The sequence below is a fragment of the Daphnia pulex genome, chromosome 8, assembly GCF_021134715.1.
Source record: "Daphnia pulex isolate KAP4 chromosome 8, ASM2113471v1".
In the NCBI taxonomy this organism is placed as follows: domain Eukaryota; kingdom Metazoa; phylum Arthropoda; class Branchiopoda; order Diplostraca; family Daphniidae; genus Daphnia; species Daphnia pulex.
In genome coordinates this window covers 13,767,574-13,783,235 of record NC_060024.1, presented here as the reverse complement: position 1 = coordinate 13,783,235, position 15,662 = coordinate 13,767,574, and the positions used below count along the sequence as shown (strand labels likewise).

At 42.6% G+C, this 15,662-nt stretch overlaps 4 protein-coding genes and 1 long non-coding RNA gene across 5 annotated transcripts; 2 read left to right on the top strand and 3 right to left on the bottom strand.

Annotated features, from left to right (window-relative positions):
* The first annotated feature begins 222 nt into the window (after positions 1–222).
* On the top strand, positions 223–1,736 carry LOC124201057. The gene is made up of 2 exons (XR_006877478.1): positions 223–273; positions 636–1,736. It is a non-coding gene; the product is annotated as an uncharacterized LOC124201057 (long non-coding RNA).
* A 2,821-nt stretch (positions 1,737–4,557) lies between these two features.
* LOC124201055 lies at positions 4,558–7,137 on the top strand. Its single transcript, XM_046597497.1, has 2 exons — positions 4,558–5,364; positions 6,865–7,137. The coding sequence occupies exons 1-2, from the start codon at positions 4,628–4,630 to the stop codon at positions 6,950–6,952; spliced, it is 825 nt and encodes a 274-aa protein (XP_046453453.1). The 5' UTR covers positions 4,558–4,627; the 3' UTR covers positions 6,953–7,137.
* Positions 7,138–7,348: 211 nt separating this feature from the next.
* Positions 7,349–8,468, bottom strand: LOC124201054 (superoxide dismutase [Cu-Zn]-like). Its single transcript, XM_046597496.1, has 2 exons — positions 8,116–8,468; positions 7,349–8,043 (listed from the first exon to the last, which is right to left on the bottom strand). The coding sequence occupies exon 2, from the start codon at positions 8,038–8,040 to the stop codon at positions 7,480–7,482; it is 561 nt and encodes a 186-aa protein (XP_046453452.1). The 5' UTR covers positions 8,041–8,043; positions 8,116–8,468; the 3' UTR covers positions 7,349–7,479.
* Positions 8,469–8,914: 446 nt separating this feature from the next.
* On the bottom strand, positions 8,915–11,699 carry LOC124201052 (putative ferric-chelate reductase 1 homolog). Its single transcript, XM_046597494.1, has 8 exons — positions 10,883–11,699; positions 10,485–10,808; positions 10,161–10,407; positions 9,958–10,094; positions 9,638–9,890; positions 9,451–9,563; positions 9,252–9,383; positions 8,915–9,177 (listed from the first exon to the last, which is right to left on the bottom strand). Exons 1-8 carry the CDS (start codon positions 11,087–11,089, stop codon positions 9,070–9,072), a joined length of 1,521 nt encoding a protein of 506 aa, XP_046453450.1. The 5' UTR covers positions 11,090–11,699; the 3' UTR covers positions 8,915–9,069.
* Positions 11,700–11,824: 125 nt separating this feature from the next.
* Positions 11,825–15,640, bottom strand: LOC124201051 (peroxidase-like). The gene is made up of 16 exons (XM_046597493.1): positions 15,527–15,640; positions 15,094–15,449; positions 14,734–15,028; positions 14,442–14,671; positions 14,337–14,382; positions 14,164–14,261; positions 14,074–14,103; positions 13,799–13,995; positions 13,482–13,719; positions 13,074–13,419; positions 12,848–13,004; positions 12,695–12,779; positions 12,547–12,635; positions 12,273–12,471; positions 12,105–12,207; positions 11,825–12,043 (listed from the first exon to the last, which is right to left on the bottom strand). The coding sequence occupies exons 2-16, from the start codon at positions 15,437–15,439 to the stop codon at positions 11,947–11,949; spliced, it is 2,556 nt and encodes an 851-aa protein (XP_046453449.1). The 5' UTR covers positions 15,440–15,449; positions 15,527–15,640; the 3' UTR covers positions 11,825–11,946.
* Positions 15,641–15,662: the final 22 nt, after the last annotated feature.

Genomic DNA, 15,662 nt, shown 5'->3' with positions numbered 1-15,662 from the left:
TAATTTTCCATTGAATTCCAAACCCGTCGGTGTCGACCTGAGCACTCCTGAATTCTCTCGCCACCTTAACTGAAAGCTGAAAACTGAAAGCATTCTGAAGAAATTTGAAAAAGCCGCATCTTTTTTCTTTAACAGAGGCACCTAGTGTAAGAATTCCGTACTGATCGAAAGGAGTCGCGTTTCAGCTGTCGTCTGTTTCATTCCGCGTGGTTTTCAATGGTGGTCTGGTGGTGGTCGATTTAGTCGTTCGTCTCGTCTGAATGTCAATTTTAAGTATCTTTCTTTGTTTCTTACTACATTTTAAAATTTAACATATTAGTTGATGCTGGGTTGATAGATTTTAAACAAACTTTTATCTGTAAATTTAAATATTGGTGTAATATTGTAAATCATGGTGTCCATTGTCCATCCATGGCGGCATGGCCAAAGAATTTATTTAGCATATTCTCGAACTTTTTGCTTGAAATTGTAAAACTTATTTGCTTTCAGACAAATTTATGTAAAGATAAGCTATTTAAGTAATAAAGTGACACCCATTTTCCTCTAAATGTAAATCTCAGAAACGAGTAAAAATCGTGTCAGTAATATAATTTATTAATACAAAGCTATTAACAGTTTTTGTTTTTTCTATTTAGGCTTCGTGGTCAAAAGGCTGGTGTGTAGTTGGATTTTTGGAGAACCAGGGGTGAAACCATGAGGGAGGAATGGTGAAATTACCAGCCACTACAGAAAACGGGAATTGCTTCAATGTCTGTTTGCAGTCTAGGGTTTATCTTAAGTTTAGGGAATATTTTTTATGTTGGTCAACTGTATAACAGTATGAAGTAGTGAGGGCACAGGAAAACTACTATGATTGATAGTCAATGATGCAGTTCATTTCTTTTGGTGTGGACACAACGAGCATTATGGCCATTATCTGCACCAACCTGTTGATTTGGGGGGTGGGGGGAGGGGCAGGTGTTGCATAACATGACAGTTCAGGGAAAATGTATCGGTTGTTTGCCCCATATCTTATGCCATTTGGCGTTTGTTTAGTGTTAACAGTTTTTAAAAAAGTCATTCTATTTGTTGTTTTCTTTTCTTTGGATTAATATTTAAGTGTCGCTTTCTAATGTCGGAAAAGTTTAAAGTTTTAGTCGTATGTTCTGGTGACGCTTTGGAAAGTAATAAGTTCTGATACCAAGTAAAGAAAATCCACATCAACTTTTAAAATCCGACATTAGAAGTGGACGGTTTCACACGACACGACTAGTAATGGAATATTTTGAAGTCTGAGATCAAAACAAACTTATTATATTAATCCAAAGAAATTAATTAACTAGTATTATCTCAACAAACGCCTAAGCGCCATTGGCCAAAATGCGTGATCGACATTTTAGATAGTAGTTGAGGGATTTGGAATTTATTTTGGAAACTCGCGTGTTGTGTACTCGTGTGCTCTTTTGGACATGTGCTGTTTACTACAGGAAATATCATAGAAATTGAAAAATTGGGTAAACATTTGATGTCCTTAGAAAGGCTTTTGATCCATGATTTCTCAAGATTTTACGCGAGTTTTTTTTTTTTTTCTTTGTCCATTTTTTCAATGTCATTATTTCTGGGAGATATAAATATTCGGGGGGGGGGGAAGACAAATGACGGGAGCAGTATACTTAAAATAAAATATCTTCTATAACTAAGCGATTTATGTTAATCTAGCCGAGTTTTATAATAAAATGAAGAAAGTAAAGTTGTAATATTGAATTGTGTTTTATTTCACCCACCTCCACCCACAATTCCTCCACTTTTTAGAATCTCACATATACACATATACGTACACTTAAGTTAACCCGTTGGCTGCCACGCCATACAACCCGTAGGTTGTTCTCTACTCTCTACGCGCCATGTCTGAAGGATCCATGGCCAATATGGGACTTGCCATTGCTGACAAGTCCGGGCTGACAGGGGAGGATGGAATGCACGCCTTTAGGAGGCCTCTAGGAGGCCCGTGCTAAGGAGCTAGGGGAGAACAAAGGCGTGGCAGCCAACGGGTTAACTAACACAAACATATTACCAACAAAAAATTATGATCCACGCTGACATTTTAGAGATACCGGCGACGTTTTGGTGTCCATCTTCTCGATGTTTCCTCTGCTTTGCATGAATAAAGAGAAAACAATTCTTATTTAGTGACATGCCATAAAAGTTACAGATAGAAAAAACAATCGGATTTTTTGCTCAAAGATTTAAAGATGCAATTTTTTTAACTTAAAATCAAGCTTGCAATATTGCGAGCTGTAAGCAGAACAAAGCTCACTTGCTAGTTTTTTAAAATTTTCCGGAAGTAAACCGGAAGTAGCCACAGCGCCTCAACCATTGAGCTGTCGTCAAATTAAACCACATATTCGTGATCTCCATGAAAAATGGGGTCGTTTAGGTGTGATTTAAACGAAATCCAAAATTTGGCCAAAATCGAGAATTTTCCTGAACTATAGTTCAGGAAAATTTTCGAAACCGGAAGTACGAATACGTAAAAAAGATAACATGAACTTTACCACAAATTCGACGAGGATCACGAATATGTGGTTCTTTTGCTCCTCGAATGAATATTTACTGAACTACTGACTGAAATGAGCAAACCGGAAGTAGAAAAAAAATGCAAATATCGAAAATTTAACAAGTGAGCTTTGTTGTCGGGATAGTTATCATCAGTTTTCACTAAAAAATTTCCACACAATAGCTGCCGATAAATGTTAAAAGAGAATTGCAAAGTAACTGAAACTGACTGTTTTGACAGCTGAAAATAATTGAAAAGCCATCTAGCGTTAGAAAAAAAGAAACACTTCTAAGTCTAAGTAACACTTTTCCGCGCAAGAAGGGCCTGATTTTGGAATTATGACACAGACAGAGTTTAACGCAAATAGATTACTAGTAGATAATCTACGAAAATAAGTCAATTGTCCGGTACCTGGCCATAATCCCGTGGTGAGTGAGTGTAGCTGTGTCACAGCAACTGAAGTGATCCAACTCGCCAGTGAAGCAAGAAAAGTTGTGTAGCAGGCTAGCATAGTAGCAGCATAAGAAGCACTGAAGTAGTGAAGCTGGATGAGCGTACGTCTTGAAGATAAGGATGGAGAAGAACGTTGGTGGAAGTCCCTCTTATGTCATTGACAAATCCAGCATTGGCTCAAGGATGTTCGTGGGGATCTTTAGTGCTCTGTAAAAAAATGTGTAACATTAATGAACTGCGACGAAAAGTGGAGTTTACCCAACGTAAAAGCTCAACACCACACAATTGGACTTCCAAAATGAAAGCAAAGGAAATTGTCAGCTAAATCAAGTGCATACCGGTGATGTGCTGTTGAAGTTATAGTGGTAGTATTCCTTCTCTCCAACATGAAATTGCAGTCAGCATACCTTCAAGCTTTTCTTCTGGTTGGCCACCAACAGCTTGCTGAAAAGGGGAGAAAACTTGACAGTAAATTATGCTCACTTTGCACTCTGGAAATACACAACTCTTACCCAATAATAATAGAAGATTGATTTGTTTTAAATATATTTTCTGCAAAATTAGTAGGATGATCATGATCTCATCAATCTCAATTTTCACCTTCGAATCCGGAACGTGTAGGCAAAAACTGGGCTGCTGTCGCCTCGACGATCCGAACTAACTTTTACATTTTCCTTTAACAGTGATATTTTGTTTTCCAATGTGAAACTGTGGTCTACGAGGATTCACAATTGGAGTGGAGATTGCTATTTCGGCCAATCATCATGGCTAGTTTAAGCAGTTCAGATAGTGTTCAACTTCACTTCAAGAGATGATTGGTCTTCATTGCCAGATTATTCCATAGGCACAGACAATTTTCAAAGTCACACCACTGTATTTGAAAGGTCTAGACTTGTCATATTTCAGCTAAATGATGTTGTCGCATTGGGTAAGAATCATACAAGAACATTTCCTTGTAGCACCACCACTTTTAGCATCATCAGCATCAGAGATTGAAAAATTCGCTGAAAGAGATTCACTGAAAGAGAAACAATCTACGACTAACTTCTTGCACCGATGAGATCTGGAAATCCTGAGCTGTTTTCTAACGTTTCCTCGGATTACCTGGGTTGTTACAACCAAGTGTAAGGGGACGGGGCAGGCATTAGGCAATCGAGAAACAACTATACGTCAATGCACTTTTTTGGAAAATGCTGACTGCTGTCAAACAATTCATTTTCCAAGTCTTTTATAAAACACTATAAATGGTGATGACTTACGTCTGGCGTAAAGATAAAACCAGCAATCAGTCGGCGTCGGCCACACTCTGCATAGCAGAATGACTAACAATACAATGTTGACACTGCAGAGTGCAGACGAACCTCCGCTAGAAATGATTAAGCGATGTTGCCCTTTTACGAAACTGATTAAATTTTGAATTTTTGTATTTTGTTTCCTGATTATTTTTCCTCGTTCTATTTTCTATCTATTGTCGGTAAATTCGTTCGACATTGACTGTGTGCGACCTCTATATTTCAGCTGCTTCTCAGCAAACAAAAGAACAACAAAAACGGGGGATAGGTGAGAGATGGCGCTCAGGTGGGCGGACCTTTCCCTTAGACACATCAGATCTCTTTTCGCTCTCGTTGTGCAAACATCATGTCGGATCCCGAACAGTCAAGCGATTCTAGCTCAAATTCTAGTAGTTCAGGCTCCGACTCATCAAGAAGAGGAGGCGTAAAGAAATTTCGTCTCTCAAGTGAAAAGTCAGCTAGTTTGGCCGACTGGGTCGTATCGGGTTTAGATGACACTCGAGCGAAAAGTGCTAGAGAGGCCTTTAGACCCAAACTAAAGAAGAACGCCGACCTGCTGATCAACCCCAATCTAGATGATGCATTCTACATCCGGCTGAAGGCAGTTAAGTCATCTTCGGCAGCCAAGGTCAACATCGACCCAATCGAGAAAATCTACAGGAACCAAACCTTCAAGATCCTTGACTTAGTCAAGCCCATCATGTTTCTAGCAAGTCGGCTCAAGAAAAAGAAGAAATCCCGAGCCGACGCCAAGGCGGTCAAAACAGCTCTGAAGCTCTGGGCGGTGGTGTACCACGACATCACGAACGCGCGACGCCGCAACATTCTGGCCCAAATCTACCCGCAGAATATTGGACTGCTAGACGACAAAGCTGTCCTGCCAACGGGTGGAGAACACCTCTTCGGTCCGAAGTTCACCCAGGCCCTGGTCGAGCAAGTGAAAACTCTGAACGCTCTCGAAAACGCGGGAGCCCCTCGCGCGCCCGGATCTAAAGGTGGTCATGATCAACGCCAATCGAATCGCGATTTCAGCCACCCCCCTTCATCTTCAGGCGGTCGCTATTCCAATTTTAAAGGATCTCGGTATGTCCAATCTAGTCTCCTTTCCTTTTATGGGTTTTTTCTCTTGGACGCATAGCGCGTTTTTATGTTAAATTGTCAAGACCGGCTTTCGATCGGTGGAATTTGTCAACGGTGGCCCCATATCTACAACTAAATTCTATTTGTGATCCCGTCCAATTATTTGGGAGCGGGTTGGCTCACCAAGTTGAACTTGATTGACTCATACTTGTCGGTCTCAAATTTTTTCCTATTTTTGAAGGCCTTTTGAAATTCCTTCAGTTTAAATGGGGGCGTTTTCTTCGAATTCGTGCCCCCCCTCCTTCGTTTTAAACTCAATGTGATGGGCGTTCACCAGACTAGTAAGGGGAGTGGTAACCTTCCTGCGGAAGAACGACCTTCGCCTCGAACTTTATTGGGATGAGATTTTAATCTTGGCGCACGGGTATAGCAGTGCCCCAGCACACTTCCGTGCTCTTCGGATCCCCTTAGATTCCAAACCGGATGATCATCTGATCAGGTCAAGAGAGCAATTTACGCTTTCGGCACGTTTACAAGAGGCTCGTAGAAGTCCTTCTTGGGTGGTTTCAAAGGCAGATTTTACATCTGGCCGTCCGCTCATTTTTCCCGACGACGGATTTGTCCAGGGCGTCGGATGCATCCTTTTTAAAGAAGGGAGGGGGGCAGTATGAAACGAATAAGGACTAGGAAACTAGCCGAGATTGCCCTAGCAACACCACTGACCTCTCGTCCCTGATAGAGCTAGCAACGGAAATTCCGCTCCTTCTCTTCCCATCCAAGTAGGCTGATCTCCCCGTTGGGGGAGGGTCATCCATTGACAGGAACGAATCCATCTGTTTTATCGCTCGGTGGTTCTCCGGAGTTGTCTGGAAGAACGAACCTTTCCGAAGGAAATTATCGAGCTCATACTGGGAGCAATTCGATCGAATACGCACCCTGCATACCAGTCCGCTGAGGTCGCTTGGAGCAGTTGGTGTAAGCAACGGAACCACAACTCTCTGTTGTCTGGCGTCAAGGAGGTATTAGCTTTTCCTTGTTAATTTTCGTTCCAGCAAGAGCTGCAGCACGGTGGGAAGGAACCCTCCGACAACTATTCGTATGAAAGAGTATTGACGCCTTTTTTAGACGAAATGCCGATTTGGTGGCGCATCCATGTTACACAGTCCAGCAGGGCTCCCACGAGCTCCAATTTTCAGGCGTTGGTAACTGTCGACCATCAGGGGGTCTTATCTTATATCTTATTATATCTGATTATATCTTGCTTTAAAGACACAGTCAATGTCGAACGAATTTACCGACAATTTGTAAATTGTTCGAGCGAGCTTTAGCTCGCGATGAGCAATTTGGATTGTTGGGGGAATGGAGTGAAGACATTGACTGTCTTCTAACCACCCATCCCGCCCACTTCATTCCCGTTATCATTATGTTATTTAACTTGAATTAGGTGCAGCATCCGATTATTGACGGCCCACTAATTCCTCTTTCCTTCTATCTTTTTGCTAGATACAACAATGATAGCCGCAGATCCAATTTCGACCGTGGCTCACCCAATCCCGCCAATAAAGGCGATCAGAACAACAACAACAAATAGGCCATTTGAACCATGGATCACCTTACACATTTTCCGTTAAGCCAGATCCACAGTTTGTTTTTGCTTCCAATTCTGATGTGTCTAAGGGAAAGGTCCGCCCACCTGAGCGCCATCTCTCACCTATCCCCCGTTTTTGTTGTTCTTTTGTTTGCTGAGAAGCAGCTGAAATATAGAGGTCGCACACAGTCAATGTCTTCACTCCATTCCCCCAACAATCCAAATTGCTCATCGCGAGCTAAAGCTCGCTCGAACAATTTACAAATTATTAGTTTATTACTTTTTCTTTTGAATTTTTTATGGAAAACCAGCGTAATTATTTTTTTTTAAAGAGCGTCGGTATAAATGAAAGCTTCCTCATAAAAACAAAACACAGGTTGCTGAATGTATATAGGCCAATTTGCCAGGGAAGAATTCCTACATTGTATTGACAAATAAGTCAGACAACATTGAAAAGAAAATGGGGATTAAGAGACAAAAGAAAGGCAGAAATTCAAGTAGTATATCAGTTATAACTTGTTAATTGATTTTCAATGATATTTTTTAGTCTTGGTAATTTTTACGATGGTACCGCAGCCAACTCGGGAACCAGGATTGGCTTTTGGTGTTAAATCGTCCTCTTGGGCGTGAACGACAATGGCTCGTCCGTCGATGGATAGAGGTCCGATAAGAGAAATGACCCTGTCAAAGATATTGACGACGGCAATCCCCTGTTCGTTGGCAACGACATTTCCCAAATCACCGACGTGGCGCATGTTGGTTGCGCTATAGGGCCCACCGTGCGTCGCGTTGTGCGGATTGTAATGAAATCCGGTCGAAGTGCAGCCATCGGTTTTCACGTCGCCGAAAGTATGGACGTGCATTCCGTGCCTGCCCGGCTTCAAACCCATGAGCCAACCGACCAACTTGACGCCGTATTTCATTTGAGTTAGAGCGAGGAAACCAACCACATCTTTGGACGGACTGGACATCATGACGACGGCTTCGCAAGGATCACTTTCACGGTGTTGGCCACTTACCCAATGGGCCCCCGAGAAGCATCCCAAAGTCGACAACAACAAGCAAGCAGCTAAAGTGCCGGCGATTTTCATTTTCTTCGCTGTGCACCAATAAGAAAAATGGAATTATTTAACCGATATTTAGAAATGAATTGATTGCTTTATTACCGCTATCTTGAAGGTTTTTTTTTTCAACGGGGAGACGCAGTAAACTTACCACCTGCTTCTGCGATGTAGTTTCAATAGTGTTGAACTCATTCTCTAATGCCCGTTTAATATCCTGCTCTCGTTAGAATTCCAATACCGCATTGATACCGCAAAGATTTATCAAACTGGTTTCCTGTTTCAAATCCAGATAATTTATAATTCCCGCTCACTTGCATTAATACCTCTACATCCTTTGCATCGTGCTCATGAAACGTAAACTCTAAATAAGAAAGTATTTGTGTCCAATGGGCTTTTGAAAAACGTTCAAATTGAATGAAACCGTGATATTAAAATGGGTTAGATTTAAGAAAATGTAGATGAAACTAATTTAAGCAATTTACTTAATTACTGCTATAAACACAATCAATTTAGAGCCAAATAAGGTTATCAAGTCAGAGAATTTACAACGGAATTGCGGTGAAAGTGACGACCTCTTTATACAATAAAGATTTGTTTTGTTTCCCGTTTCTTTATGTCGTCATCCCTCACCTTCATTTGCCCCTTTTTCTTCTCCCCCAGATTTCCACCGGATGGAATTCCGGCCAGAGTCCACACCCTAAAATCCACATCAAGGTTTACCAAGAATTTCCGAGGGAAGAAATACTTGGAATTTCAATTCAGTTTGTTAGAAGCAACGAAATAACTTTAACACCCAAGTAGAAATAAAAACCGCACCTTCCCTTTTCAGTTTCCGTCTTGCAATCGATTGCAACGGCTTGCGCATAATCAAAAGTAGGAAGGAAACCACAGGTGACATTGATCAAACGGAAACTCTGAATGTATAGATAGTAGAAAGTGCAGTAAATAAGAATCGAAACGACGATAACGGCACTAAAAGTAGGTAATGCATGCAATGTGTGGGGAAATTATGAAATGAAACTTTTCGATTTTCTAACGATATAGTGAGGCGTTTTGTTACTGCTTGGGCCAGGGGGCTTTGGCTATCGTGGCTATCACAGCGATGCTGAAACTGGTCACCAGCAGAACGTAAAAGAAGAGATATACTCGGCGAAACTGGGACCCCTGATTTCAAACCAAAAAGATTCGATTTTAGACAAAAGCCAACGAGAGAAAAGAATTCAAAGCTTCATTATTACGTAAGCATCCTCCTTGTTTTTGGCAAGATTAAGGGAATCTTGGTAGCTCTCGCGTGGTGGCAACATATCTTTCATGGCCATTGAAGTGGTCGGTCTTGGCCTCCAAGGAGCGTGCATGAAACACTGGGACAACTTGAGATCCGATAAAATTTCGAATAAATAATCAAGTTTAATCAAATGAAATGATTAAACTATCTACCGTTAAAATGATGTGACTTAGGATGTAAATGACTGAGTAGACGACGATAAGCCAAGTGACCCAATAAGGAATGGCGGCCTTGTCAAGACCGACGGCCAAGAAAATGCAAACAACTGGAAATTGCGGATAAAGAAACAAAATTTAACTTACAAACATTATAAATATTGGTTTGAATTTGAAAACTTACCACCAAGGACATGGGCGGCTTTCCCAACCAACCAATGAGCCCAGTTGAAAATGTATCGTCGGGGACCGTCCGGATGCGGCCGGAAGTAAGCCATAATCGGCTGAATAAAGGCCAGCAGAGTCGTGATGAGACCAATGACGGCATGAGGATTTTCATTGGCGGGAATCGAAGTCCAACCTCCCAGTTCCGAGAAAATGAGAATGAAAGCGATCATCGTCAACGTCCATGTCACCATCATCAGAATAGCGTGGTACTACAAAAAGGGAAATGAATATAATTAAGACATCGAAAAGATTTTCGATGAAATGATTTCAACTCACCACAAACCAAAGATCTTTGCCCATGATCTGCTGGCCCACCCAGGTGAGCTTATAATAACGAGCCAACAGCAGTCCACAAGAGGCGGCCAGCATCCAAGCCGTAACCATAAAGATTCCGTGAAGTTTAACCAACGTGCCTGAATAAGAGAAACAATTAATTCAACACAGTTATAGGCCCAGTAAGACGAACGAGTGTCATATACCTTTGCTGGCCCCAACGGCTCCAGTTTCCGATAATTTGAGAGAACGATCCGAAACTGTTTTCTCACTGCCGTGATACGAGAGGCCGCCATTCGAGGCCGGCCCACGAGCCAAAAGTAGAAAGAACTTTTGATTTTGAGAGGCATCCAACTTTTTCCCGCCGAGGACAAACTGCGACGTGCGTTCAAATTTGCAATACAAATTGCCGTCGCTGAATGTCGTGCTGATCACATTCAACCCTTCGGTTGGCTGTGAAAACCAAAAATGGTAAAAATTAAGTTCTTCAAACATCAATAACGGGAAATGAGTTGAATTATTTCAATTACGTTTGGGAGTCGAACGTTTGTTTTGGTGGCGTCGTTTTGTGACATGTAAACGTTGACTCTGCCATTGACCACCGTGCATTCAGTCACGCTGTCGTCGCCCATTTTGTCGTCCTCCGACAGCCCAACGGCGACAAACGAATTGTCTGTGGATTTGGTCGCCCATAATTCAAATTCGTTGCGCTGGCCTTTCTGGGCAAAGGTCACCAATGCAGAGCAGGATCGTTGTTGAATACATGATGCCGGATATCCCAAACAGCCTTTGGTGCCATCACATCCATCGTACACTGAGGAGAATACCTGTGGGGAAACCTGAGCGAATGGAGTCTAGAAAAAAAAAGTGAAAGTGTTAACAGCTGGGCGGAATATCTTGTAAAAAGGAATTTGCAAATGAGAATCACTGGTTGGGCTGGAATTTTCGGTGTAGTGATGGTTGTAATGATGATGGGTGGCGGCGCTTTCGGGTTGTTGGCGAACGGAACTGCTGGGGGGTAATAAGGATCGTCATCAGGAAAGTTGAAGGGCTTGGAAGTCTCGTAGCCAGTCGACACGTGAATGCCAAACACAGTCAAGAGCAACACAGCGGATTGAACGATTGGCCACTTCATGTCGATGTCGGAACTGAATGGATGTTTTCAGTGCGAGGCAGGATTTTTAAAACAAACGACAACCGGGAAAAAAAGTTGTTTGACGTTTGCTCTCTTTTTTTATCACCAACTAACTGTAAGTCAAATGTGGTCAAACAAATCTGGCGACGATAATTCTTCTACAATTCTCTAACCACCATTTCAAAGGGAAGTTGACACTGATTCAAGGATACGGAACTAGACGTTTCCCATTTTCCAATAGACTGGTGACGCACATTTATAACCAAATTTGAAAACTTTTGTAAACGGAAGACGAGCCACAGCGACCGATTTCTCTGAACGCTCGACGGGAACAACGAAAAGCGCAAAAGACTAGCGGGGAATGCCGAGACTTGCAGCCCAAAGCGAGCGCACAGTAATACTTAAGCAGCCTTGAACTAGTTTCCATATTCCTCTTGGATGTAGGTTGAGTAAGCATTTCTTTTGTGTGTCTACACACCTGCAATCCTCCAACTCAAAGGCGTAGCGAAGGTTTTCTAAAAGAAGAAAGGGCGATGAAAGGAAATGGACAGAAAATGTTTTTTCAAATGGCCTTGATGTCTCTTTTTCTCTTATAAGGAAATTTATTACGTGCACGTGTGTCTTGGGTTGCGACCTTCACGCTTTTCTTTCACTCTGGTGGGCCTGTTGGGGGCGTTGGCAAAGACGGCAACTAAAAATCGCTCCTTCATTTTATTCGTGATAAGGAACTGATTCTTTTTACTTTTTGCCCTTTTGTGTTTATTTGCATTTGGTTACTCCACAGGTAGAAATAAAATGTTTTGTTACTATTACTACATATTACCGTCACCCATATTATAGAACTGGGATTTAGAACATCAATACTTTAGTCGGGCAGTTATATCGGCTTCTTTCCAAGGCTGAAGGCTCATGCGAGGAATAGAGTCGGTAGATTCGCATTTCACAAGTGGGTTCCTGTAATAAATAGAAAATCATGAGGCCTCGTTTCGTGCCGAATATTTCAAGGAATACTTACAAGTCGGAAATGAGTTTGAAAACTAGCGGTTGCATGTAACGGATGTCGCTGTTGTCACAGACGATGCGCGAATAACTCGTTTTCCTAATTTCGTCCAATTGTTCTAAATTTGAAACAACAAATGAAGGAACCATCGAGCGAAAAATCCCAATTTCTATTTGTATATACTTTCAGTGAAGGAGCCGGCCTGTCCGCCGAGATCGTAAAAGTAGCGGTCGCCACGTTTCAGCCTCAAAAATTGTTCTCCAATGATGCAAGCAAAAGTGGGTCCCACAATAGCACCTTCGGCTTTCTTCTCGGACACGGCAGCGATGAATAAATCAATATCGTCGACAGATGCGTAAATGGACTTGAAACCCTCAACCACCTGTCCGGTTCAAATGTTTACTGTTAAATTTTCAACTGTTTTCAACTGTCTAAATCTTTAAAAAATGAAACGAACTCTAGCGGGAATCAAATCGAGAAGATCGTCAAAGTCTTTGGCGCGCGGAATGCCACACACGGCCCGATAACTGTTATAGCCTCTTATACCTGTAATGAACAATAAAGCGATGAGCAATATGTCACGATAAGACTTACTACTACCGTACCGTGATCGCGACTGCGCTGAGTGTCGAGCGACACCAAATCCATTCCGAAACCCGTGCCGGCCTCTTCGAACAAATGGTTGGTCATCTGCAATATAAAATCAAATAGATATTATTTAATCGACACAGTTAGGCCGTTTGCTTTTAGGATATTACCTCGACAGTGTAATAATTATCGACACTTTCTCCGGCTAAAGTTGCCTGGGCGATGAGGAACTTGTCGACGTTGCCGGGGACGTAAACCTCTTGCATTTTGAAGAACAAGCGACGCAACAAAAAGCTTTTCTCCTTTTCTCTCTGCTCGTTGACGAGACTAGACATAATAAACGAAGTGAATGCCAAAACTACAAAAATTTTATCGAGGAAGGAACTGTAAGCTTACTCTTGCCTTTCAGGAACCAGGGAGTGGCCGAAACGGAACGCGGTGACGGTGAATTCGTTCAAAACGGACGGATTGACTTTGTCGTCGTAATCGTGACTGAAACCGTGCTGAAGCGGGAAAATGCCGAGTTCCTGCATCTTTTTGCGACCGATGAGAACCGGGAGATATTCGTTGTAGACCATGTGCTGCCACTGTGCGACCAAAATGCGCCTAGACTCCTGGTAGATACGCTCGTCGCCCCAGTGCGGATTCAAAGCGGCCAGCTCTTCCGCCAAACGATTGTGTTGGCGGAAAAGGGAGGTTTGCGTGACAGTCATGTAAGGAGCATCATTCACTCGATTGTCACCTACGTAGAAGATTTCCCATGAAGCCAAAACACTTTTGAACTTGTTAATAAAAGAATGTCACCTGCTGTGAAGCACTTGACATCCAGTAGTGGGTAGATGTCGCTGTCGGATTTGGGTGACGAACAGTCCAAAGTGGTATCATTGTCAGCGGGCATCAAATCCTTTTCGTAGTAGTAGCCCTTCTTTGGTCCGGGAGTTGCTTTCAGACTGCCTTTTTGGAACGTCCGCAAATCGGACGCCACTTCATCGTCCGAGCCGTAGACGGGCGAGAGATCCAAGAAGTGGGTGTTGATGTTCGCCTAATAGAACGACACGAAACATTCGACACGAAACATTAGGCCTCGTCAGAAAATCACTATAATATAAAATATAACTGACCTGCTCCACGTAGCCAAATTTGCGGTCATTTCTGCACGCCGGAGCGGAACGGGCGAATCCCATGCAGCGTCGATTGAACTTGGAATAAAACGGGTCGTCCTTGGGAATGACAATGGGAAAGCACTTGCCGTGAGCGTAGTCTTGTTCAGAAAGGAATTGTCCGTCTTCCGTGCAGCAAGGCACTGGTGATCCGTCCGCTTTGAAATAGAGAAATTTGTAGAGCTGATTAGAAAAACGACTTATTGATATTCATGGCTATAATTGTATGTGTTTACCCAATTTTGATTCCAGAGTTTGTTGCAAGTCTGTTCCATTACAAAATTGAATTATTATTTATTAGCAAATTAATCGTTAATATTTCATACCGTGATCAATGACCTGTCCGAATTGCATGACAAAAATACTGTCCGTCTCGCTTCGAGCATCCACATCGCGAACTACGGTTAGAGATACCACACGGGGTCTGTTGGGAGTCAATCAAATCATTGGCTAAGTTATTGTTCGACGTGAATTAATATGCGTCATATTAAATTCTTACGAGGGAAGTTCGCCTCCATCCGCAGCTCGTCTGGGCATCCAATAACCTGAAAAGAAATGTTGAATTGCAGTTTACATTCTTTTAACGAGAGAATTTTGGATTTACCATCGGCGTAGTCTGGGGTTAGAATGCGCTGGTATTGGGTATTGGACACACCCCAGGGGATATTGCCAGGTGAATGGACGTGATTGCAAATTCCGGTTATGGTTCGATAGGGCGATGCCAACGCCTTTTTATCACAAACCGGGAAAGTGGGGCAAGTGTGGGTGACACCCGTGTCTTTTACAAGGAACTGATTTAGTGCACAATGGGCTTGCTGCGGCTTAATTTGATGTCTACAATGTAATAAGTTAGTGTAATAGTTGGACGAATTGTTTTAGAGAAATGATCACACTACCCATGGACGAGGTTATGGCCAGAAAAAACACCGTGCATAGTGTTTCCGGTGTTCTTCAATGCTTCATCCGCCGTTTGAAAGTAAACCCAACTGTGCGTGTAGCGAGCTGAACCGGGTCTAACCAAAATGTTCTGTCTAGCCATTCCGTTCTCAGCCTCCACCAATGATGCCATCTGATTCTGGCCTGCGTGATGAACAGCCGCGCGCACAGCGTCCAAGTCGATTTTATTGACATGATCGTCTAATTTGACGTCTTCGCAGGGACTTGGTTTCTTAAAGGGCGCCCTGCTATTAACTGTAGGAGGGAAAGATAATTATTTTGGACTGTCTAGAATTTAAGCAACATTTTGTAGATTATACTGTTTATGGGAAGATCCGGACAGCAGAGTCCTCTGTCATATCCATTGTGTAGTGTACAGGCAGTCCCCGGAGTCTTCCGGACGAGATCGTACCACACGGCGCAATCTTTGGCCGGTCGGCAATGCGATTCCAATCCGCCAACTTTGGGGCAAGAGCTCTGATGACTGCCAGGATATTGGGGTTTGTGGCCACCCGTATTGTAATCGGATTTTGCAGGATGAATTGGTTTGGGTACATATCCGGCTGTCTGCTGTGCTGGGCCCGGTTGATAAGGACATTTATCGCTGCTAGCCGCAACGAATAAAAGTCCCAACACAAACACTCCACATAGCCACCGCGCCTGCATCCTATTAAGCCTAATAATTTTAGATAACAAATTAATAAAACTTGATTTTCCAATATAAGCTAGATGGTTGATTCTGATTATATTTACCTTAATTCTGCAAAAATTAGGGAACAACAACAGCGTTTTCGAGTTCCAGTACGAGGTCTGGCCAAGCGAATTCTATCTTGTATCACCGTTTACCCCCTGTATTTATACCGATGCGAATTTAGGGTTTCACTGACTT

What these genes read in the sequence shown, in the direction of transcription:
- LOC124201052 (XM_046597494.1), bottom strand. Translation starts at nt 11,089, where the DNA reads ATGAAGTGGCCAATCGTTCAATCCGCTGTGTTGCTCTTGACTGTGTTT. An exon ending in CAAACGTTCGACTCCCAAAC is followed by an intron (nt 10,408 to 10,484) that starts GTAATTGAAATA and finishes TGGTTTTCACAG; the next exon opens with CCAACCGAAGGGTTGAATGT. An exon ending in TAAGTCACATCATTTTAACG is followed by an intron (nt 9,384 to 9,450) that starts GTAGATAGTTTA and finishes TCGGATCTCAAG; the next exon opens with TTGTCCCAGTGTTTCATGCA.
- LOC124201051 (XM_046597493.1), bottom strand. Translation starts at nt 15,439, where the DNA reads ATGCAGGCGCGGTGGCTATGTGGAGTGTTTGTGTTGGGACTTTTATTC. An exon ending in AACTCTGGAATCAAAATTGG is followed by an intron (nt 13,996 to 14,073) that starts GTAAACACATAC and finishes TCTATTTCAAAG; the next exon opens with CGGACGGATCACCAGTGCCT. An exon ending in TTCAAACTCATTTCCGACTT is followed by an intron (nt 12,044 to 12,104) that starts GTAAGTATTCCT and finishes TATTTATTACAG; the next exon opens with GAACCCACTTGTGAAATGCG.
- LOC124201054 (XM_046597496.1), bottom strand. Translation starts at nt 8,040, where the DNA reads ATGAAAATCGCCGGCACTTTAGCTGCTTGCTTGTTGTTGTCGACTTTG.
- LOC124201055 (XM_046597497.1), top strand. Translation starts at nt 4,628, where the DNA reads ATGTCGGATCCCGAACAGTCAAGCGATTCTAGCTCAAATTCTAGTAGT. An exon ending in TCCAATTTTAAAGGATCTCG is followed by an intron (nt 5,365 to 6,864) that starts GTATGTCCAATC and finishes TCTTTTTGCTAG; the next exon opens with ATACAACAATGATAGCCGCA.